Source organism: Rattus rattus, chromosome 2 (assembly GCF_011064425.1).
Source record: "Rattus rattus isolate New Zealand chromosome 2, Rrattus_CSIRO_v1, whole genome shotgun sequence".
In the NCBI taxonomy this organism is placed as follows: Eukaryota; Metazoa; Chordata; class Mammalia; order Rodentia; family Muridae; genus Rattus; species Rattus rattus.
In genome coordinates this window covers 154,171,087-154,195,283 of record NC_046155.1, presented here as the reverse complement: position 1 = coordinate 154,195,283, position 24,197 = coordinate 154,171,087, and the positions used below count along the sequence as shown (strand labels likewise).

General features: G+C 51.9%; 2 protein-coding genes across 2 annotated transcripts in view; one reads left to right on the top strand and one right to left on the bottom strand.

Moving 5' to 3' along the window:
* The window catches only part of LOC116892159 (transient receptor potential cation channel subfamily M member 4), a 30,463-nt gene extending 11,337 nt beyond the window's left edge, over window positions 1–19,126 (bottom strand). The window contains exons 1-16 of the mRNA XM_032893655.1: window positions 18,824–19,126; window positions 18,529–18,599; window positions 12,944–13,118; window positions 12,495–12,675; window positions 12,203–12,366; window positions 11,799–11,982; window positions 7,875–7,936; window positions 7,583–7,774; window positions 7,371–7,470; window positions 5,365–5,477; window positions 4,081–4,422; window positions 3,789–3,917; window positions 2,921–3,050; window positions 2,698–2,843; window positions 833–945; window positions 446–523 (exon numbers count right to left, since the gene is read on the bottom strand). Coding sequence (XP_032749546.1) covers window positions 446–523; window positions 833–945; window positions 2,698–2,843; window positions 2,921–3,050; window positions 3,789–3,917; window positions 4,081–4,422; window positions 5,365–5,477; window positions 7,371–7,470; window positions 7,583–7,774; window positions 7,875–7,936; window positions 11,799–11,982; window positions 12,203–12,366; window positions 12,495–12,675; window positions 12,944–13,118; window positions 18,529–18,599; window positions 18,824–19,111 — 2,468 coding nt within the window. The 5' untranslated portion in view covers window positions 19,112–19,126. The remainder of the gene's footprint in view (window positions 1–445; window positions 524–832; window positions 946–2,697; window positions 2,844–2,920; window positions 3,051–3,788; window positions 3,918–4,080; window positions 4,423–5,364; window positions 5,478–7,370; window positions 7,471–7,582; window positions 7,775–7,874; window positions 7,937–11,798; window positions 11,983–12,202; window positions 12,367–12,494; window positions 12,676–12,943; window positions 13,119–18,528; window positions 18,600–18,823) is intronic.
* Window positions 19,127–19,967: 841 nt separating this feature from the next.
* Window positions 19,968–24,093, top strand: Hrc (histidine rich calcium binding protein). Its single transcript, XM_032893652.1, has 4 exons — window positions 19,968–22,522; window positions 22,602–22,672; window positions 23,043–23,111; window positions 23,310–24,093. The coding sequence occupies exons 1-4, from the start codon at window positions 20,512–20,514 to the stop codon at window positions 23,421–23,423; spliced, it is 2,265 nt and encodes a 754-aa protein (XP_032749543.1). The 5' UTR covers window positions 19,968–20,511; the 3' UTR covers window positions 23,424–24,093.
* The last annotated feature ends 104 nt before the right edge of the window (window positions 24,094–24,197 follow it).

The window sequence follows — 24,197 nt, the reverse complement described above, 5'->3', positions numbered from 1 at the left end:
GAGTTCAAATCCCAGCAACCACATGGTGACTCACAACCATCTGTAATGGGATCCGATGCCCTCTTCTGGTGTGTCTGAAGACAGCTACAATGTACTCACATACATAAAATAATTCTAGAAAACGGATTGTTTCCCTCCTTGAATTCAGGTTTTTTTTTTTTTTTTTTTTTTTTTTTTTTTTGCTTGAGTAGAAAGCACCTTTACCGGCAGAGCCATCTCCTTGGTGCCAAGGACCAAATTTCAAGTCAGTCCTTAGGCGTGGCCTTCTAGAAAGTACCTCAGCATCCTCAGTGACTCACTGAAGTCATCAACTCCTAAAAGCCCAGTCCTCCCCTCACTTCAGGACCTGCTCCAGTCCCTGACAGGAAGTGGGAGTTGGCGAGATCCTGAAACTGCCCACGGTGGCACCCTCCCCCTCACCCCACAGTGCTGGGCTGTCACTCACCCAGGAGGACCTGCTCCATTCATGCTGCTGTCCACATCGAAGTCAAGGTCCTTCTGTGTGGGCTCCTCCTCTGACTTCCTGCCGTGAGGGGCAGGACACAGAGTAAGAAATAGAGGGGTTCTTGAGAAAGACCCAAACTTAGTTTACCACAAACAGTGCAGAGAGATAAGGGAGTTGCCCTCCTCCAGAGCCATGGCCTAAAAAGTAGAGAAATTGCATAGAGAGATAATGCACAGGCAATTCAACAACCCCCACCTTCCAGAACATTCCCTCCAGAGAAGGAAAAGAGTGCCCTTTTTAGGAAAGAGAGATACGAGGTGGCCAAGTAAGAGGGCAGAGAGAAATAAGCCAGAGTAAGGGACTGAGCCCGGAGCCTAGGGCACTAACCTGAAGAGGATGAGGTTGGTGTAGATGAGAGGCGGGCAGAAGAAGGTGAGAAGCAGGGCCCAGATGGGGGTCGTGCTGTCCATCTCCCCCCACCACTTCTGTGTCAGCAGAGACTGTGGAAGGTGGGAATATTAGAGTCCCACCCCCAACCCCCAGCTCCCAACCCGAGACCAGGACAAGAGCTGGAGTCCACCACCAGGGCACAGAGCAAGCAAGCGTCCAGATGGGGTCTCAACTGTTAGAGCATGGGGCACAGTCGTCAGAGGCGGCCTCCTCAGGTTTAGCCAGGAAAATGGAACAGCCGAATTTTCTTTTAATGTGTGTGGGCGTTTCGCCTGCCTGCATGTCTGTGCACCGTCGTGGGGGCTAAGATTATGTTTTAAGTTTAAATTACTGTGCTTAAGAGATCTACAAAACAAAAGTGTTCCAAATTCAACTCAAAGACTGTGGTAGTAGTTCTCAGCCGGTGAGATTAACACCATGGCATGCCTGGTGCCCAGATGGGTAAGAAGAGGGCAGCAGCCCATAGAACCGGAGTTACGTGTGGCTGTGAGCTGCCTGTGGGCGGTCGGAATCAAATCTTTCTCTGCAGGAGCAACCTGTGCCCTTAACCAGTGAACCATTCCTCCAGGCCCAGAACTGCCAACTTTTATTGAGATTAAAGGGCAGACGCTGTGCCAAGCACTTTGCAAGGACCAAATCACACTTGTGTGTGAGTATTTTCTCCTTCTCACACACAAGATTGTCTAGAAACAGGCAGAGCTGTCCAGGAGCTCCACAGTGCTGAAAGCAGGGGACTCAGGGTTATCATTTGAAATGCCAGTGGGGAAGGCAGCCGGACCTCTTGTTGGGACAAACCAGACTTCCTGTTAGAGTAGACAGGACTTCCTGTTGTGAGTGTGGGAATGTTTGAGCTCCTGTCAGGTTTCAATTCATGATACTGGTAGTTCTCAAAATGTGAGTGTCACGAATGGAGAGACCATGGCGAGTGACAGGGCTTTCCTCAGGGGAAGATTTCTGAAACTGAAGCTTGTGTTTATGTAAAACACGAGATGACGTTCCCTAGGTGCAGAGCTACAAACACCTTAAAGAAGTGGGACGGTGGCTGCAGAGATGGCTCAGTAGTTCAGAGCACTGGCTGTTCTTCCAGAGGACCGGGGTTCAATTCCTAGTACCCACACGGCAGCTCACAAGTATCTGCAACTCCAGTCCCAGGTGACCTCACACCCTCACATGGACATACATCCAGGCAGAACACCAATGCACATTTTAAAAAAAAAGTGGAAAGAGCTTCCTGCTGAGGAAGTGGCCCTTTCTTTAGGAGGAAAGGAACTCCCCAATAAGAATGAGGACTTCCCTTCCTGTGTGAGAAATTATACTTCCTGGTAGCAACAGCAGTGCCTTGGAAGCCAATAGTTATAGATGACGGGTTTTCTTGTGACCCGACATTGTCTAAGGCAGTGGTTCTCAGTGTTCTTAATGCTGTGACCCTTTAATACAGCTCTTCCTGTTGTGGTGACCCTATAACATTTCTATTGCTACTTTATAACTGTAATTTTGCTACTGTTACAAAAGGAAACTTTTTTTTTTTTCTTTTTTGAGACATGGTTTTTCTGTGTAACCCTGGCTGTCCTGGAATTTACTCTATAGACCAGGCTGGCCTCAAACTCAGAGATTCACCTGCCTTTCTGCCTGTGAGTGCTAGGATTAAAGGCATATGCCGCCGCCACCGATTTGCTGTTATGAATCTTTGTGTAAATATATGATATTCGACCTCTGTGAAAGGGTCGTTCGACCCTCAAAGGTTAATAGGGACAAGTGGACTCCAGGGGTGGGGCTCATGGTTGTCTGAGTCACATGCTCACCTGTACTCCATCCTGGGCAAAGAACGCACGGGCGTCAGCCTGCATAGCAAGCTGGAGACAGGTGGCCTCTCCCCAGAGGGGACAGCGACGCAGAAGAAGGCGGGCTGCTCGATATTCACTGTTGTGGTAACACTCTCCAAAGAGGTCTGGGGACAAGAATTCAGATGAGGTCCGAAGGAGCAAGGAGGTGCCTGTGTAAACCCCAGCACTCGGCCCCACGCACCCACGCTCATGCTTTCAAACTTGGCAGCAAGGTCCTTCCGCCGTGCGGCCTCCTCGGCCTCCCATTCAAGGCGAGCCATCACTCGGAGTAAGAGACAAGCCCCGAGAGCAGAGGCCACTGAGTTGGAGCCCTGAAGAAACAGAAAGAGGACGTGGTGAAGTTAGACCTTGCAGTGAAGCTTGGGGAAAGAAAGAACAGAGAGAAATCTTGTGGTTGTGGAAGGTCAAAAGTTAATGGAGTCAAGGCCAAGGGATTCACCTAAAGAAACGCACACAGGGGGTTGGGGATTTACCAACAGACAGGGTCACTATCATCACGTCAAAGATGGGAGGAAGGTAGCTGAGTGGTGGCCCGGAGCACTGAGGTGCTTTTTTCCTGGGCACTGAGTTCAGTCTGAGAAGATAATATCACCATTGTATACATTTAAAAAATTCAGAGTGTGTGTGCGGGACAGAGGGGGAGAGCATGGGTGGGGGCGGGGGGTAACAGGCAGCTTTCATGAAAGGTTGAGGCAGAAGAATCACAGGATCCTGGCCAATCTGGGTTACACAGGAAGACCCTGTCTCTCAGCAAATCAAAACTACAGGCGGTACCCATTGGGCAGAGTGCCTGCCTAGAGGGCACAGAGCCTTGGGTTCGATTCTCAGCACCGCATGAACCAAGGATAGTAGCACATGTCCAGGGCCAGCCTGGGCTATATGTGACCCTGCCTCAAAACAAACCACAAAAGAAAGAAAGACAGGGAATTGAGTGCAAGTTATCTGAGGCCAGAGGTCAGAGGTCAGAGCAGTCGACGAGCCTTGGTGTCTCTATGCACAGAGGGCCGAGGTGAGGTCCGCAGGAGGTCAGAACGAGGAGGAGGATTTACCTTCTCCCAGAAATAAATGGCCATCTGGGCTCGGTTCAGCAACAGAGCCCAGATAAGCAGGTCACTCCAGGGGGCTTGTTCAAAGCTTGCATCCTGTTGCATGTTGGCCCAGTCCATGAGCAGAGAGTCCTGAAAGCACAAAGAAGTCTAGCAAGAACCAGCCCCACCCCTGGGCTTACCATACCCTCTCTCAAACACTACCTTTCCCCATCTTACTACCCCCTCTTCCCAAAGCCCTGTCCCCTTCCCAGATGCATTCCCACCATGCACCCTCAGCCTTGATGGGCCTTACATTCTCTCTGTGGTCCTGGCCCAGCAGGGAGTGTCGGGTGTTCCTGGCGGGGTACCGCGGTGCACACGTTTCTCCCAACAGAGTCCTCAGAACTTGCCCCACATTAGGAGGCCGGAGCTCTGCAGCTCCATTTGCAGGTGGAGATTTGCTGCTACTAGCGTGGGACGCCTGGTCCAGAAGGTTGCGGATCAGCGAGTTGGGGGACACTGCGCTGTACAGCTGGGCCAGGCGCACGGGGGTCAGGAAGTGTCCCAGACTAAGGCCATGGGAGATGAGCAAGCGCACAAATTCAGGCCGGTCATTCAGCAGAGCGTCCATGAGAGAGGCCTCCAGGTGGAAGGACTGTGTGAGGGCCGGGATGAGACAGCGATGAGCTGAGGCAGAAATGCCGGGGAAACTCAGAAATGGAAGACGAGAGACAGAAGCCACAAGTGAAGCACGATAGACAGGCAGACCGACTGACCGAATGACTGACTGACTGACCGACTGACTGACTGATTGATTGATTGATAGTGGGTGGACAGATAAATAAGTGGGTGGATGGGTTGATGGGTGGATAGATGAAAGGATCCATGGGCAGATGGATATATGGAGTAGGCTGGTAGGTGAAAGGAGGGTGAGAATAGTTCAGTAAGTAAATATTGGTGCGTGCATGGCTAGAGAGATAGAAGGGTAAGTGGATGGATGGATAGGTGGATGGATGGATAGATGGATGGATGGGTGGCTGGATGGATGGAGGGATGGATGGATGGGGTGGATGGATGAATGGGGGCGGATGGGGATAGGTGGATGGGTAGGGTGGGTGGATGGAGAAGGATGGATGGATGGATAGAGGGATGGATGGATGGATGGATGGATGGATGGATGGATGGATGGATGGATGGATGGATGGATGGATGGATGGATGGGGATGGATGGGTGGATGGATGGATGGATGGATGGATGGATGGATGGATGGATGGATGGATGGATGGATGGGGATGATGGATGGATGGATGGATGGATGGATGGATGGATGGATGGATGGATGGATGGATGGATGGATGGATGGATGGATGGCTAGGGATGGATGGATGGATGGATGGATGGATGGATGGATGGATGGACAGATGTGGATAATAGATGGGTGGGTAGACAGGGGACAAGGAACAAGTCAGGGACAGAGGAACAATCAGAGATGAGTGGTCAATTAAGGGAAGGCAGGACAGATCATGATGGAAGGCAGGACGAGGTGTCCAAGAGGTCAGACAGGAAGAGAAGTGAACCTGTGTCCCGACTCCTCACCCGCCACTGGATGTCCCCACGGAAAAGTTCGCTTTGGGCGATGTCCACACGGTTCCAAGCCACAGCCAAACGCAGTTCATCCAGGTAAGCTGAGGCCTCGGAGCTCCCACAGGCTGGAGGGATGAAAGGGAGAGGTGGGGCTCAGGGGAAGAATGGGGAGAGAGGGCGATGTCCATTTTGGTGTTCCCTCATCTAGGGAACTCGAGTCAGAGTGACGATATGACAATGACAAGTGATTCCAAATGGTGACCATCTTCAGCTGGCCCAGCAGTCTCTAAGGTTGACGTCTGGGACAGCAGAGGTCCAAAGGGTAATGAAGATACCCAGGATCAAACCACTTCCCACTCAATTTTGAAAAGTAAACAGATAGAGAGTGAGACATATTGTCATTCTGTAATTTTTCTCGTATTCTTCCAAAGTGTCAAGAGAAAGAAAGCAAGCAGTCGATAAGATCCTGCTTGTCCGTGGATAGATGGATGAAGGGTTTGGTGCACGGGTGAGCTGCTGAACGTAGATTGACCAGTCTATGGTGGCGTGGGTAGGTTGGAAGAAGGGATTGCTGAGTGGATGAATGAAGAATTTGGACATATGTCCCCTCAAAACTCCCTGTGCCCAAACTTGGCATCATTTATCTCAAGAGCCTCCTGCCCTTAACCTTCCTGCTCCCCTTGTCCCACACCCAAAGTCAGTTTACTCAGCAAGGCAAAATCCCAGGATCCACCCCTCATGCCCCATAGCTCACAATCCCCTGAGCCACTGTGTCATCCATGCCTCACGTCCAGTCCCAGTGGCCGCAGCACACCTCACGTGCCACATCTGAGCTCTGCGTCACTTCAGTCCCTTCTTCTGCTCATGGTCTCCTCTTTCCTAAACAGGCCACCCTGCCTGCTCCATGAGGGCCTCCCAAACACAGACTGGACTTGGTTCCCTCCAACCCTGCCTCTCAGGGGAAGTCCTGGCCTCCAATTCCTCAGCTGGTAAGGCCTGTGTCCCTTGCTGCTCTTGACTCCAGCACTCTGCCAAGTACATAGGCCTCTTCAGGCCTCTTTTGTCTCCTCAGAAAGAAATATCCCATGCTAGAGACCACATCACGCAAACCTAAATCCTCAGCCACACCAGTGGCTACCTGGGGGAACTAGTGCAAAGTCTCTTTTCTTCCCTCCGAGCCTCAGGTGGTGGTCACATGCGCCTCTTCATCCAAGCTTACAACCCACCATTCACAGAATGCTGAGACGTAAGGTGAAAGGGAAGATGAATAAGTGGATTGAATTGTTAATGGACGTGTGTCAATGGGTAGTTAAAGAACTGGCGGGTGGTTAACAATTAAAGGTGGATAAATGGATAGGTGGGCGTATGGGTGAGTGTATGGATGGGCAAGTGAGTGGGTGGCTAGGTGAATGATTGAATGTGTGGCTAGATGGTTGTATGGATGGGCAGATGGAAGGTGGGTGGATGGATGAATGGATTAAAGGTGGATGGATGGATAGGTGGATGGGTGGGTGGATGGATGGATGGGAATGGGTGGGTGAATGGATGGATGGGTGGATGGATGGATGGATGGATGGATGGATGGATGGATGGATGGGTGGATGGATGGATGGACGGATGGAAAGATGGATGGATGGATGGGTGGATGGATGGATGGTGGGTGGATGGATAGATGGATGGATGGATGGATGGAAACATGGATGGATGGATGGATGGATGGATGGGTGGGTGGATGGGTGGGTGGCTGGATGGATAGATGGATGGAATGGGAATGAAGGATGAATGGAGCAGTGGGTAGATGAAAATAGGAAGGGATTAATGGACATATGGATGGGTGGGTCCAACAGGGAAGTAAGTGGTTGAGAACAATGAAAGTGTCTAGGAAAAACTGTCCAACAGCATCTAGCAGAAACCTAGGAAGCAGGAAAGACATAGGAAACACAAAGAAGAGTGTGGCCTTAGGCTTAGAGGATCGAGGGTGGGGAGTCAGCCACAGCTGCAGTGAAGCTCCATCCTACCTTTCACAAGAGCCCTCAAAACGATAGTCTCAAACTCCTCGGAGCCGTCCTCTGATGAATAGACCGTCAGCAGCTCCTTTCGGGTCATGATCCTCTCTACCTGCAGAACGCACAACTCTAGACCCCCAGCACAGCCCCGTGGTTCCACCTATCCTTAGGACCTGCTAGCCAGGGTGCCCAGCCCTTCCCGCCATGGTTCCACAATGCCATACCTGGGCCTGCAGGACCTCGGGGTCTCCTTTAGGGAAGTAACGCCTAATTCGATCCCGGGCTTCACCTCGCCTGAGTCCCCCACTCCCTGGGGCCAGAGTATCTTCCAGGGTCTCCACCAGGCAGTCTGCAGCACCCCCAGAGCCAGCCACCAAGAGGCAGGGGAGCTGAGCCTGGGTGGCATCCTCTATCCGCTTTAGAAACAAGGAGAGAGCCAGTCAGGGTTCCGCCCTGCGGTCCCCTTACCCCTCAGCTCTCCTCCCACCTCAAAAACAAGGATACAGCTCCAGATACCTTTAACATCTTCTCATCGCCTTCGATGAGAAGAAGGAGTACAGGGATGTCAATTCCAGTCCCTGAGAGAAAAAGGGAGAAGGAAACATGGTCGCATTCTATCAGCCTTTGCTGGGGATGGGAAAGAACTACATTTCCCCCGGAGTCCCTTGGGGCAGACATTGACCTTGTCCCAAACCCTGTGACCAAGAGTCATGGGAATTGTCATTTTTCTTTGAAAAGTTTGTATTATTCATTTATATAGTGAGGGTGGTGCTCACGAATGTGTGAAGGTCAGAGAACAATTTGTGGGAGTCCGTCCTCACTTTCGGCTTTGCGGGCCCTGAGGATAGAACTCGTGTGATCAGGCTTGGCAGCAGGTGCTGTTAATTGCTGAAGACTGTCTGGGTTTTACTACTAATATGTGAGTGTTGTATGGTGTGCATGTGTGTGTGTGTGTGTATGTGTGTGTGTGTGACCGGGCACATGAACACAGGTGTGCACGTGCCATATGTGCAAGAGGAGGTCAGGGGACAAGCTCAGGTGTCGCTCCTCACCTCCCACCTTGATTTGAGGTGATTGTTATACACCACCGAATACACCAAGCTAGCAGTCTCTGTCGCCCACCTCACCATAGGAGAGCTGGGATTGCAGATTTGAGCTGCTGCAGCCAACATGGCTAGTGTCAACTCTAAGGTCCTCATTCTTGCCCAGCAAGCACATATCTGTCAAGTCATGCCCCAGCACCTTCAGCTCCCATATTTTTTAAGGCTAAGTCTCATGCATTATGGCCTCTGACACATTGTGCAGCCCAGGATGACCCTGAACATCTGATCCTCTTACGGAGTGCTGGGGGTGACAGCACCAGGTCCAGAAGTCCAGGGCAGTCACCTTAACTTCAGATGGGAGCAGAGCTTGGGACCGGGACTCTTGGCTCCCAAGTCAGTCTTATGATTGGCTAAGCCTTCCAAAGGCCAGTGAGGTGAGAGTTCAAGCGGAAAAGGAAGAAGATACAAATAGACGGGCAATCTTAGCACCATAAAACCATTCACAAAGTTCACTAGTCAAGGCACACGAGGGTATTGCAGTCTAATTCCACCCCAGTAAAATAATCAAGTAGATTGCACCAGGCTGGGCGGCATCACGGCATCCTGGAGCGCTGGGCTGAGAAAATAACAGACACCAACAAGACGGTTACATTTAAGTGTGTGTTTTTAGAGGACAGGGGCTCACTCTGTAGCCCAGCCTGCTGCTCCAGCCTTCCTCCTCCAGCCTCCCAAGTGTCACTACATCCAGCTAAAACTATTTCTTCTCTCTCTTAGATTAATTTATTTCACGTGTGCATGTGTGTGCCACGGTGTGGATGTGTGTTTAAATCAGAGGCACATCTTGCAGAAATCGATTCCTTCTTTGCACCACGTGGGTTTCAGGGATTCGATCATTGGACTTAACAGCAAACGCCTTCTACCTGCTGAACCATCTCGCTGGCCCCGCAATCATGGACTCCGGATAAAAGTGAAAACTGTTGTAAAGTACTAAAAAGTTACTGTTCTGGTATGAGGAAGGGTGATCCCACTGGCTCATATATTTGAATACTTAGTCACCAGGGAGTGGCAATATTTAAGAAAGATAGGAGGTGCGGTCTTCTTGGAGTAAGTGTGTCACTGGGATGGGCTGCCAGGTTTCAAATGCTCAAGTCAAGCCCGGTGTCACCCTCTCTCCTCCTGCACCCTGTGAATCCAGATGTAGAACTGGCAGCCACTTCTATAGCACCGTGCCAGCCTGTGTGCCTCATGCCTTCCTCCCTGGACTACAGCTCTGAACCTGTGAGCCAGTCCCCAGTTAAACGTTTGTGAGTGTTGCCTTGGACAAGGTGCCTCATCACAGGATAGGACAGTGACTATGGAGGCCTGGCTGCAAGTCAGGCCATGCGAGATGTAAAACCCGAATATCTGCACATGAGGAAAACACATAAGCACACGCATTCACCATGGTGACTCGTGCCAGGTGATTCAAACGTAAGATTCCCTAGCATCTGTCACCCGGGGAAATTCCACACGTGAGCTGTCACCTATAGTACGAGAGCTGGGAATGCTGGGGGTGTAGCTCACATGTCCAGTGCTTGTTTGGGGTGCATGCAGCCCTGGTTCAGTTGCCGGCATGGCAGGAAGGGGTAAAGAAGCTTGGGCGTAAAGATCACACACAAGGAAGATGTGATGGATCACGTCTAACACCACAAGAGAAGGAGAAACAAATGCCACTGGGAGGCTGAGGCAGCAGGATTGCCCAGAGGAAGGGATGGAGGGAGAAAAGAAGAGAGAAAAAGAATACATGTGTGTAGAACTGTCAAACACCCAGGACTCCAGTGGGGGAAGGGGGGTGAGGAAAAGAATTCACTTCTCTTCACTTTTTTTGTTTTTGAGGCAGGGTCTCATTATTCATAGCTCTGCCTGTCCTAGAACTCCCTGTATAGACCTGGAACTCACTGGGCTGTGCCCACTTCTGCCTGTAGATCACTGAGATTAAAAGTGTGCCCCACCACACCTGGAACCTTTTTTTTTTTTTAATGTCCTTTTTCTTTTTTTTTTTTTTGGTTCTTTTTTTCGGAGCTGGGGACCGAACCCAGGGCCTTACGCTTCCTAGGCAAGCGCTCTATCACTGAGCTAAATCCCCAATCCCTCTTCTTCCTTTTTAAATAGCATTTTCTCTTTTAAAAAAATTATCTCTGCATGTACACCTGCAGGCCAGAAGAGGGCGCTGGATCCCAGTACAGGTGGTTGTGAGCCACCATGTGGTTGCTGGGAATTGAACTCAGGTCCTCAGGAAGAGCCTAATAGTGCTCTTAATCACTGAGCCGTCTCTCCAGCCCTTTATGTCCCTTCTTATGATTCAATTTGTTAAGTCGAGTTCACAGCAAGGGTGACATGATACTGAAAGGAAGTCATGGTCCAAGCTCACATGTTAATTTGCAATGACCCCATCTGAAATTCTTTGTAAGTGTTCACACGATGCCCAAATAAAGATCTGGGGGGAACATCTTTGATTTCTGACTTTTTTTTATGCTTAGGAATGCTCAACAGGTAAAATATATACAGCATGCCTGAAATAGAAAATATTTCTGGTCCTAGGTGAATAAGGAGCTTCATCCTATGTTCACACAGACAGAAGAGGTGGGCAAAGCAGCTTTGGACACAGAGGGAAAGTCAAAGCTTCTTGGCCTCTCCTATTCTGTTTTTGAAAGCTGTTGCATAAGTGGATCCAGAGGTAAAAGTCCTTCACTTTACTGCTTTCAGTATTCTGTATCTAGAACTATTTCAAGAGTATCTTTCACCTTTGACACAGGGTTTCTCTGGGTAGCCCTGGCTGTCCTGGAACTCACTCTGTAGACCAGGCTCTCTTCAAACTCAGAGATTCACCTGCTTCTGACTCCCAAATGCTGAGATTAAAGGCGTGTGCCACACCATGGCAAAATCAATTTTTAAAAAAATCTTCTGTGTGTGTGTGTGTGTGTGTGTGTGTGTGTGTGTGTACCTGTAGGTGTCTCTGTGTGTGTATATGTGCCTGTGAGTGCCATGCCTAAGGAGGCCAGCAGAGGGAGCCTGGATTCCCTGGAGCTAGAGTTACAGGCAGTTGTGAGTGCCCAAAGTGGGTGCTGGAGATGGACCTCAGGTCCTTTGTAAGAGAAGCAGGTTTTAACTACTGAGCCATCTATTTACACCCCCTTCATTTTATTTTACTTTTGAGAAATGTAACTCTAGCTATCCTGTGTAGACTGGGCTGTCCTCAAATTCACAGAGATCTGCCTACCTCTGCCTCCAAGTGCTGAGATTAAAGGTCTGTGCCACCATCCCTAGCATGGACAAGACTCCTAACAGAGGAACTTTGCCTGATCTTGACCACACCTTTCCCATGGAGTGCTGGCTTCAGAACACTAATCCCACTCACCTCCCACTCCGGTCTTCTGCTGAGCCACGTAGGACTCAAACCGAAGGCGGAAGCGGTTCTCACCACCCATGCGGCCATAGGTGCCATCATCCACCAAGAAGAAAGCAGAATAGTTATAGTCCAGGGGGAACTCAACTCCGTCCTCAGGGTCACCACGCCACCGGTATCTTGCAGGGAATGAGCCCTGCCAGAAAGAGAAGTCTTTTAGAAGGGACAGAACACTCCCCCACCGACCTGAGGACCAGACCTTGACCTCCTCCATCAGATCCAAGGATCTCCTCCAGATTTACTTAGACCCAGGAGTCCTTTCCAGCCTCCTCCGTCAGAATTCAGGATTACTCCCTGCCCTCCTCCCTCAGACCAGCACTAAACACCAGGGCCTCTTCTCTGAACCCCATTCCCACCTTGGGGTTGATCAACATGTCTCTGTTCCGGACCACTCCCCAGGGGGCCACACCCATGGCCACCACCTTGCTGCCCCCGGTGCTGGCCGTCTGGTGGTCCCTCACAGCCACACCCACATGGCGGCCAATGCCTGTGTGCAGTCCCCCAGTAACGATCCAGGCCCCTATGTAGGACAGAGCGAGGGACAGAGTGGAAACGGTGAGCAAAGACATGGAAAGGGGAACAATGTACTCCAACAAGGGCAGCAGTGGGGACGAGGCCCAGGAAACAGTTTCCAACCCCCGTGGTCACCTGTGCTCTGGGCGGCTCGCACCAGCCCACGACGCAGAAGGTCCTGCAGCCAGGTCTGTAGCACGGGGCCCTCCGACCCCCCCAGCACTGACACCACCAAGTTTGGAGCACGAAAGCCCCAAGAGCGGGTGACGAGACTGTACACAGTGGCCGGATCCGTGCGATCAGACAGCCGGAGGAACTGTGGACACAGGAGGAAGAGACACGTGGGGGACAGAGAGACAGAGACAGCAGGAAACAGACCCAGACAAATGCAGATAGAGCCTAGAGAAGGGACAGAGACCTAGAGAGAAGTAGACAGACAGACTGGGAGGCTGCAAGGACCGAGAGAGAGAGGGGGACAGACTCTTAAGACAGAGGCACACAAAGACAAGGCAGACCAATGGGGAGACACATTCAGCGTTGCCCCAGCCCCACCCAGCCTGGCGCCCCGGACATGCAAGCCTCACGTTGCTGGACTTTCGGCCAGAGTATGTGAAGTCCAGGTCCCCGTAGGCATCTGTGGGCTTCTCCGTGGTGTGCTCATCACTGTTCCACTCGGTAACTACGGCTGCCCCAAAGGCATCCTCCACAGCCACAGAAGGGTGGGCATCCCGAGGTTGCCCACACTGGCACAAGGTCCCTCTGGGGGCATGAGGGTAGAGTATGAACCCTGGGTGTCCCCAGTGAATCCATCCTATACAAATGTCTATATCCTGTCCCTAGAGACAGAGTCTGCCATAAACCCAGCACTGGCTCTGACTGTCTGGAGAAGAAGCTGAGGTAAGGAGCCCTTATATCCAAGCTCATCTCAAATAAGCCAGGACAGGGAGAGTGGAATGCAGGAGAAGAAGGAAAAATAGGAGGCAGCCAATGGCAGGTGTCCTTGCTGCCCCAAGCCCCAAAGAAGGACATACGCTATGAAAAAGAAAGTTTAAAGAATGATTCAGGGGTTGGGGATTTAGCTCAGGGGTAGAGCGCTTGCCTAACAAGCACAAGGCCCTGGGTTCGGTCCCCAGCTCCAAAAAATAGAAAAAGAAAAAAAAAAAAAAAAAAAGAATGATTCAACCAAAAATGATAATGGTAAAGAAGAAGAAAAAGAAAGAAAGGAAGAAAGGAAGGAAGGAAGGAAGAAAACGAAAGGAAAGAGAAGGCCAGGTGTGGCGGCACATGCCTGTAATCCCACATTGAGGCCAGCTTGGTCTACAGAGAATTCCAGGACAGCCCGGTCTACAGAGAAATCCTGTCTCAAAAAGCAAAATTGAAAAATTTAAAAAATAATAATTAAAAATGAAAATAAATAAAAAGAATGATTCAAAGAGAGATTGGGTACCGGAAGTTGAAACAGCTATGGGAGTTTGGGTACCGGAAGTTGAGACCGCTGTGCAATTTGGGGCAAGTCTCTTCACCTCTCTGAAACTAAATTTCCTCCTCCAAAGGTACAAAGATAGTAAAAGCCCCACGGAACTCAGAGGAGCCAAGAAAGTCAGTGTTTCCTGAAGCAAGGATAGCAACCAGCCCCAGCTGCATGAACTCCAAACAAAGCTTTAAATAACTCAGAATTTCACAGTAGAAAAGCCGAGCCTTTTTCAGAGCTCCCTGACTGTAAGGAGGGCGCTTGGCCAGGCGCTGTCTGTCAGCCTCTGCCCAGCCCCAGGTCTGCCTTCTCAGGCAGAAAGGCAGGAGCGAGCGGCTGGACCCGGGTAGAAGCTAAAAGGTAAAATCATGGTCTTCGCTGTTCACTGTACCCCAGTACAATCCTTCCCCAGCTCCATCCTTCTCATCCTGAGAAACAGACAACAGATGACGGTTTCCACTTCTTGTCTCCTTAGATAGAAGGTTTTCCTCTCTAAATAGGACACAGTGGGCTGGAGAGATGGCTCCGTGTTAAAAGTGCATACAGAAAGCCCGAAATAAATTCCCAGCACCCACATGGTGGCTCACAACCATCTGTAACCCCAGACCCAGGGAATCCAATGTTCACTCCTGGCCTTCTTGGACACCATGCATGCACGCACGTGGTGTACAAACACAATGCAGGTGAAATTCATACGCACGTAAAATAAAAATACATTTTAAAAATAACAAAAGGAATATTTAAAAGTCATAAATGTACAGTTGCCCCTTGGACTCAGGTTGACTCTCTGTCACCTTAGTTTCCGAGAGTAAGGAACAGGGACTTGGGGAAAACACACTCTCCTTGGCCCTGATTCTAGAAGGAATTCAAATAGCGGGGCTCACCTGTGGCTTCAGAAGTTAGCAGAGCCACTGATAGAGGAGTGGGGGTTTGGGTGGTGGGTGGTCTTATGACTAGGCTCTCAGTAGCCAAGGCTGGCCTCAAGCTTACAATAGCCAAAGCTGATCACAAATTATTTCTTCTTATTTACTTATTTTTGGCTTCAAATTTCTGATTCCCAGGCCTCAGCCTCAAGAGTTCTGGAATTGCAGGCATGCACTGGAATTACCGGTGCTGGGGACAGAGCCCTGGGTTGAGTGCTCGCTAAACCAGCATTCTAGTAACTGAGCGAGAGGCCCAAGCCCTGAGGTGGGGGGGTTCCATTTTCTCACATGTTTTATATTTTATATGTATGAATATTTGGCTTCCTGTACGTCAGCACACTGCATATGGGTGTGCACGGCTCCTGTGGAGGTTGGAAGAGAGTGTTGGATTCCCCAGAACTGGAGTTAAAGGTGGCTGTGAGGCCTCACATGGGTGCTAGGAACTGTGCTTCCGACCACTGAGCCACCACCGCGGCCCTCCACCCCCTGTCTTCTGAGAGCCCGAGCTGGTCTAAAACTAACTTTGTAGCTCAGGCTGACCTTGAACTCCTGCTCCACCCCCTGAGTGCTGGGGTGATGGCAAGTGCACACCAGCGCACACCAGTGCACACCAGCGCACACCAGTGCACACCTGGCATAAGGCCGAGGTGACGCTGTGAGGCAGGCTGTGGTACTGGTCATCTGCAGGACACACATCAGGTCCACACAGACAACCTGTTGTCCCTCCAAAGCTACAATAAAGGACGCGACCTCCTCCTCCAGTGCCAGGGGACCCTGTGATGCTTCAGTTTCACCCGACTTGATCCTCTTACCCATCAGGACCTCATTCTCAGGACCCCCTCGTATCCTCTATTCTTTTAGTCAAAACTTCTGCATGGAACGTTGTGGAGCCTCTGGCCCCAGGGGCCTGTTATCCACACAGGCTCCTTCACTAAACATAAGTCTTAAACTAAAGACTTGAAGGAGCTCAGGGGAGAAAGTGCCTGCCTTGAGACAGGAGGACTTGAGTTTATCCTGAGGATCCATAAACAAGTTGTCATCTCAGTGCCGGGGAGGGGGAGACAGAGGTTCCCTGGGGCTAGCCAGGTCACACCGAGCTAGTGAGAGACACTGTCCTATAAAACAAGGTGCACGGTGTGTGAGGAACACGACCTGAGGTCGTCCTCTGGCCTCTATATGCATGATCTGTACACATTTGCACCTGCGCTCAGGAGCACACGCAAAATTAAATCAAAGGAAAACTCAGTTTCTCGACACACAGTTCCCAGCTCAGGGCTTCGTCAACCTCTGTTAGTCACCGCACTCCACCATCACAGAGGAAAGTAGGTTCTGGTCACATGGCGCTGGCAACATCTCCTGGGCCTGCCTGCTTCCTATCACCTTTGCTCTGTGTGGGTGTGAGGCACAATGGCTCCATTCAAGTGTCATCTCACTGTCAGAAGGTGGCTGGCCTCCATGGAATGCACTCCTTCTGGAAACGTCCTTCTAGTCGGTCCTCTCCTCAAAACTGTAACGCAACCCTCATAGTGGCTTTCTTTTCCCTTTGCTGCCCTCAGAGCACCCAAGATCCATGCGAGCCCAATGACCCCAACGACCCCAGGGGCCAAGAGAGACAGTTAAGAAGCTTCCGGAAAGGAGGTGGAACAGCAGCGGCCAGCACTTGTCTTAAAAGCGTTTAGAGATATGAGGGTGGCTGGGTGGGTGAATGTTTTGGTTTTTTGTTTTGTGGGGATTTGTTTGTTTTGTGAGGATTTGTCTGCATGTGTGTCTGTGTACCACATGTGTGCAGTGCCTGTGGAGGCCAGAAGAGGGCGGCAGATCCCCCAGAATGGGAGTTAAGGTGTTTGTGAGCTGCCACGTGTGTGCTGGGAACTAAGCACTTGTCCTCTGCAAGAGCAGCCTGGGTTCTTAACCACTGAGCCACCACTGCAGCCCGCAGCCTGGGTTCTTAACCACTGAGCCATCTCTCCAGCCCGCAGCCTGGGTTCTTAACCACTGAGCCACCACGGCAGCCCCTGGTTGCTTTTTAGTGCTGTTATTTTTTAGCTTTTTTTTTTTTTTTTTTTTTTTTGTGTGTGTGTGTGTGTGTGTGTGTGTGTGTGTGTGTGTGTGTGTGTGTGTGTGTCTGCATCTCTAGCCCAGATGGTCTCAGAACTACAGGAATCCCCTGCCTCAGTCTCCTGAGTACTAGAACGAATGACAGTCATGTACCACCATGGCTGGCAGGGTTCTTTCTCGGGTTTGGGTTTTCGGTCCTAGGAATGGAACCCAACACATGCTAAGTATGTGTGCTACCACTGAATTACAGCCTAAGCCCAGAGGTGTAAGGAGGAAAGAAGAGGGGGAGAGAAAGGAAGGGGTTTGTATTTCCCTCACCTATTTCCATGGTTTCGATTTCCATCCATAACCAGGACCTCTCAGACCCCAGTATGAACCTTGATCTTCTGCTAAGTACCAACTGGGCCCCAGTCCTCCCCATACCCCTGTCCAAGGCCCCTCACATACGCAGAAGGGCCGGCACTCAGTATCCCTGTCCAAACCTGCTTCTTCTGGGCTCCTCATCTTGGTGGGTGGGCCCCACTCTCTTCTCACCTTTCTGACCTCCTATCCACCCTCACGCAGCTTACACACACGCAGAGCCTACCCAGCCCCAGAAACCACACGCAAAGTGGCCTCTCATGAGGTCTGGCACCAGCCGTCTCACTCACATTCTACACAGCCTGAACTCTGCTCTGCTTTCAAACCACGCCGGGCCGCCCTTAGGGAGGACTTCAACCGAGCAGTTCAAGGCCCAGAGCCACCTTCAGAGCGCCACACTGCACCATCTTTCCAACGACACCTGTATCCCACCAGCTCCCATCCCTTCCCCCTGACTTCAGTGTCACCCCATCTGTGTTTATTTACACAGCATTTTCCTGTCCCACAGTGGAACAACAGGCTCCTGATAAAGTCACACTAAGGAAAGCAGATGACGCTGTCCCAGGCCAAGAGTCCACCCTGAGAACTGATTTAAAGCTGGACCTAGCTAGGGAGACCAAGAATGCAGTCAAGAAGCCTATAGGGCTTGCTCCTGTCCCCTGCCACCCACAGAACAGCAATGAGCACGCAATGGTAATTGCCCTCTTCTCGTGGGAGTTGCAGACATTTCCGGGTGTTTATTAGGTGGAGGGCAGAGTTCCAGAAACATCCCAGAGTGACCTTGTTTAGTTTGCACAGCAGCCCCAGAAGGGAGGAGCTGTTCAGTGCCCAGGTGACAAGCGCAGCTCAAGAAGGATTCTGCTATCCCAAAGCTGCAGAGCTATGTAAGGCTGGCCCGGCTGTGGGCTGTGTGGCTATGCTCGCTGAGCCAGGATGACACAGAAAGCCAAAGCAGAGACAAAGTGATACAAAGAGACACATGGACCAGACACAAAGACACAGAATGGATCCCTGAAGCGTTTCCATGACTCCCATCCCCACCTAGAGGGGAATGCAGGATTGGGGTGTGCCCTAAGTACGGTGGCCCAAAACAAGGGCAGGGGAGGGGTCTGTCTGAAATGAAGGCGGGAATGTCCTTGGTGGGCGGGGCCTGAGTGTGCTGAGCCGGGGCCTTCTGTGGTGGGTGGGGTGTATCTGTGCACCAAGACCTCCTGCGGTGGGCAGTGAAGGGGATGTATGTGGTGGGCAGCCTTGTCTGCGTTGAGAGGGGCGAGTCCGGTCTATGGGGCGGAGCCTGTCTGCAGTGGGCAGGGCCCGCGAACCTAAGCTGCCAGGTCAGCAGCCGCGAACTGCTCACCCCGCATCATCGTGGAGGTCCACTACGAACGTCGTGCACACCTTCTTCCTGAAGATCTTAGGGATCCAACTCTGAGAACCGGAACAAGAAGGGCACCCGGGTCAGACCCACAGGATTCGAAGACAGCCCCGCGCGCCCCCGGGACACATTGGGAACTCCTCCCTCGGGCTCAGCCAGGAACCCACGCCGCTCGGTCTGGGAACTCCTGGTTCAGCCCCTGCTACATCTGACCAGGATCCGCAGAGGTGCCGCTGCCTATGGACCCCACTCCTCCCAGTCCCGCGCTGTGCGATACCTGCTCTTTCTCCGGCCCCACCATGCTGCGGTCCCAGCCCCTGGGGCTCCGTGTATTTCTCTTAGCCGCCGACCCGCCCGACCGAACCGGATCCGCAACTTCGCAGCCCAGCCCGGGGCGGGGAGTCCCGGGACACGTCACGGGAGGCGGGGAGAGGGCGGCTGCGAGCAGGGACAGACTCTGCTGCCAAACCACGGATCGGGTCGGCTTGAGGGACACGGAAGACCGAGACTTGGAAGGCAGAGAAACGAAGGAAGCAGAGTAGGGCACACGATAGATACCAGCCATGGGACAAACATAGATTCTGAGAGGCGGAGGCTGAGAGAAAGACCCAAAGAGAGGCAGAGACAGAAACTAAGAGAGGGACCCAGCCCAGAGAAAGAAAAAAAGCCCAGAGAGAGAGAGAAAAGAGAGAGAGAGAGAGAGAGAGAGAGAGAGAGAGAGAGAGACAGATAGAAATGCAAAGTGATAGAGCGACAGAGTCCCAGAATCAGAGAGAAGAGACAGAAAGACAGAAACACACACGGAGACAGAGACACACAGGCAGAGAGAGAAAGAGACAGAGACACTCGCACATACACAACACACACCGAGAGGCAGAGAGAGAGACACACACACAGAGAGAAAGAGACAGAGAGACAGAGACTCACACACACACAATACACACAAAGAGAGAGGCAGACAGAAAGACAGGCACACACGAATCACCCACAACACACACACACACACAGACACACACAGACACACACACAGAGAAAGGGGGAGAGAGAGAGACAGAGAGAGACCAGGAGAGAGAGATTAGGGAAGACACAGTAGGAGAGAAGGGTAGAACCCTGAGGAGAAGAAGGGACCCTCAGAACAATGACTATAATGGGGGGAGGGGCTTGTCTCATAAAGGACAAAAACCCAAAGAGTGTGGATATACTGACAAGTGTGGGGTGGGTGACACTGGGCCTCCAAGAAGGCATTGACACCTGTCTCCAGCCAAGTCCCTCTGGTGGGGACAGCTGGGGCCTAGTAACCTGAGCCCCCAGCACCTCCCCCTGTTGTATTTATAGCCCTGGTCTGGTCCCCTGCCCCCAGATCTGAGTGCCAGGGAGAGGAGGTCATGGGGTGTTGGGGACAGGATTCTTTCAGCTTCTGCATGACACCACTGCCACACCGAATGTCCCATTCTGTCTGCTTTCTTCCCAGTGTTTACCTTGCAGAAGGCTCTGCTTCTGCACACCCCTCCTTTCCCAGCACCCCAGACTTTTCCAGCAAGACACTCTAAAAGTCTAGCCTTTGTGCGAAAGATGCCAAACTTGAGCTTGTCATGTCCCTGCCCCCCTCCTGGACATGAAGACCCCTCCACCACCCAGTCCTGAGCCAGAGGAACAGGAGGGGAGGGGCAGGCAGGGAGTGACCAGAATAACTTAGACTCTGGATAAATTTAGCCACAAGAAGGGGAGGGGACAGACCCCATTGGCCCAGCAGTGGGGAAGGGAGGTCCTGGAACCAGGGTCACAGCTCCAAAGGGGACATCCTCAGAGGGTCATCCAAGACCTAAGAAAGATAGAGAAGCAGAGTGGAAGCCGCACCACAAAAAAGAGACAATCTGAAAGTCAAAGCCAAAAAAGGCACAAGGACCCATCAGAGGCAGCTGAAGCCAGCCTGGTCAGACGCTCAGCTGCTAAACGAACGTCCCCATGGGCTTCCAGGGGCCATGGTTGTACACTTGTCTCCTTTGGGCCACAGTGGCCATCCTGCTGGTCCCTCCAGTGGTGACCCAGGAGCTGAGAGGGACTGGGCTGGGCCTCGGCAACTGGAACAACAACGCAGGTATCCCTGGGTCCTCAGAGGACCTATCAACCGAGTATGGTCACCACATCCACAGCCACGGGGCCTATCAAGGTGAGAAGGACAGACACCACAGAGAAGAAGATGAAGACTTCTCCAGGGAATATGGCCACCAAGTCCAAGACCACAGGTACCCTGGCCATGAAGTTGGGGAGGAGAATGTCTCCGAAGAGGTCTTCAGAGGGCATGTTAGACAGCTCCACGGGCACCACAAACCTAACAGGGAAGATGTAGGGGACTCAGCAGAGAACCACTTCCCCAGACAGCAGAGCCACAACCGTGAAGATGAGGACGGCGTTGTCTCTGGTGAGTATCACCGTCACATCCCCAGGCATGACCACCATGGCAACAGAGAGGAGGAGGATGATGGAGAGGAGGAGGAGAGGGTGGGAGTGATGGAGAACTCTGATGATAAGCACCAGGCCCACGGCCACCACAGCCACTCAAAAGAAAGAGATGAACTCCATCACGCCCACAACCACAGGCACCAAGGCCACCATGATGAAGATGATGATGAAGATGGTGTCTCCACTGAGGATGAACACCAAGCTCACAGAGATCAAGACCACGATGAGGAAGACAATGAGGACTCAGATGAAGAGAGTCATGCCCACAGACTTCAAGGCCAAGAAGATGAAAATGATGATGAAGATGGTGACTCCAGTGAAAATGGACACCAGACCCAGGACCACCAAGGCCATAAAGAACAAGATGATGATGACCATGATGATAACAATGAAGAAGAAGAAGAAGAAGAAGAAGAAGAAGAAGAAGAAGAAGAAGAAGAAGAAGAAGAAGAAGAAGAAGGAGACTCCACTGAGCACAGGCACAGGCACCAGACCCAAGGCCACAGGAAGGGAAAAGATGAGGATGAGTCAGATGAAGATGATCATGTCACCCGGCATGGCAGCCGAGGCCATGAAGATGAAGATGATGACGATGACGATGACGACGACGACGATGATGATGGTGACTCTACTGAGAATGTGCACCAAGCCCACAGACCCAGAGGCCATGAGCACGAAGACGATGGGGATGACTCAGAAGAAGACTACCGTCATGTCCCCAGCCATGGTCACCAAAGCCATCGAAATGAGGAAGAAGAAGATGAGGCTGTCTCCACTGAACACTGGCACCAGTCTCCTAGACATGCTCACCATGATCTTGGACGTGAGAATCAAGAAGAGGCAACAGTCAAGTACAGCCGCCATGTTGCAAGCCATCGACCCCAAGGCCACAGTGCCGAGGAGGAGGACTCTCTAGAAGACTCTACGAATGAAGTCCCTGGACATCACCACCACAGAGTCTCCAGGGATGGCGATGAAGACATTTCTACTGAGTTTGGCCACAAGGCCCCCAGACACAGGCTACAAGATCAAGATGAATGGACCAGGTGGGGTCACAGAAAATCTGTTCAGGAAGACATTGGTCATCAGCCCCTACAGCCCACAGGTCCTGGTTCTGGAGAATCAAGGAAGGAAGATGACCACAGCTCTCAAGAGGGAGATGAGGACTTAGAGCAGAGACAAGAAGCCCACAGTGAGGAGGAGGAGGAGGAAGAAGAGGAGGAAGAGGAGGGTCATGGCCTCCCCATGAGCCTGGAAGATGAAGAAGAGGAAGAAAAAGATAAGAAAGAGAGCAAGGGAGACAGGGCTGCAGTTTCGGCTCCACTGAGTCATCACAGGAAGCATGATGATGATGACGATGACGACGACGGTGATGATGATGATGACGACAATGACGACGATGATGAGATCCTGGAGGAAAACCTGCTACCTTTCACCATTATCCCAAACCCACTGGCTGGGAGGGAGGTGGCCAGAGAAGGTTCCAGTGAGGAAGAGAGCCGTGAGGTCACAGGTAAGTGACCTGGCTCCACAGGGTATGGGGAAGGCCGAGCTCGCCAACTGGAGTCACTGTTACCCTCCTGTCCCCACAGGTCAGCAGGATGCCCGGGAGTATGAGAACTACCAGCCAGGGTCCCTGTGTGGCTACTGTTCTTTCTGCAACGTAGGTCCTGAGCCCAGATCTACTCCACAAGCCCTGGGGTGCTGTGGGAGGCCTGTGAGCCTGAGAGTCGGGGGAGCTAAAACAAATGCTTCCAGAACAAACTAGGGGCAGGGCAATAGGAAGTTAAGGTCCCAGGGTAGGGTCACAGAGTGTGTGACTGACAGGTGTCAGTGAGCACTCACAGGTCCCACCCTCCAGTGAATGGGTCACATGAGGTTGAGGTTGTCTTGAGATGGAAAACCAGGGTGGAGGGTGTTGCCAGAGAAGAGGGGCACCCTGAGTTCAGATGTGGAAGTCAACAGCTGAAGTGATCATCTCCTGAGGGATTTGGGGCTAGGGGCTCCTCTGACCGGTCTCCTCCTATTCCCAGCGATGTAGTGAATGTGAAAGCTGCCACTGTGATGAGGAGAACATGGGGGAACACTGTGACCAGTGTCAGGTGAGACCTTCCCAGAGCCTCCAAGCTCAGACACCTAGCTGACTGGGACCACGGGAGTGCCCAAGGCCTAATCCTGACCTTACATCCCTTCATGTCTCCCTCCGGTGTGACCTTCCACCTAGCCTCAAACCCTGGGTGGTCCTTCCTCATCTTTGTGCCTGACTCAGTCCCCTGACCAGGTTCTCTCCCTGTCCTCAGCACTGCCAATTCTGCTACCTCTGCCCGCTGGTCTGTGACACGCTCTGCACTCCAGGTGAGCAGCAAAGAGGGAGAGTCAGACACCCACAGAGGGGGAAGGGCCCAGCAAAGTGAATCCTAGTGGGGTTGGAGCCAACCTGAGCTGTGAACCAAGGCTGTGGTCTGCGGTTAAACGGGTAGGGTAGGGGTGTGGCCATGGCAAAGGTCCTGTGGGCAGAATCTGATATGGCTTAGATTGAGGTAATGTTGATGGGTAGTCCTAGAAGTGAGTGGGTGGGACCAAAGTAAATAGATACCAAGGGGTGGGGCAACCCGGAGGGTCCAAAGCAAGAAGGGTGTGATTCAGTTGAGGTGGGAACTAGAAGGGGGCTGGGCACATTTCTGCACTTGCCCTGAGTGTTCCCCTACCATGCCCCTCCTGGAGGCCTCGCAAACCTCTCCTCTCTCTGCTCCCTCACAGGAAGTTACGTTGACTATTTCTCCTCCTCTGTGTATCAGTAAGTGTGTGGGGCTGGGCTGGGAGATGATGCAGTTCAAGGGACCCGTTTAGAGGAGGGTTGGCCCACTGTGAGCTAAAGATCCACCCTGGACTCCATGTTCTCTTCTCATGTTCATGATGAGGGTCATGATGGTCAAGTGGCTTCTGCACACTGACTAACTAACCTTCTTCCTGTTCTCCTGTCCAGAGCTGTGGCTGACATGCTGGAGACGCCAGAACCCTGATCTGGCCACCTGGCAAGAGCTGCATCTATTTCTCTGAATAAATGTGCTCCTAGAAACATCAGTGTCCAGCGTGGGCTGTGTCCTGTTGGTAGGACAAGGCACCGTCTCTCCTAGAGGGCCCGAGACGGACAGTCTCTACTCCTTGCTCTGGAGGTTAACATCTTA

Coding starts and splice junctions, on each gene's coding strand:
- Hrc (XM_032893652.1), top strand. CDS start 20,512: ATGGGCTTCCAGGGGCCATGGTTGTACACTTGTCTCCTTTGGGCCACA. Junction 22,673..23,042: donor GCTACTGTTCTTTCTGCAAC/GTAGGTCCTGAG, acceptor TCCTATTCCCAG/CGATGTAGTGAATGTGAAAG. Junction 23,112..23,309: donor AACACTGTGACCAGTGTCAG/GTGAGACCTTCC, acceptor CCCTGTCCTCAG/CACTGCCAATTCTGCTACCT.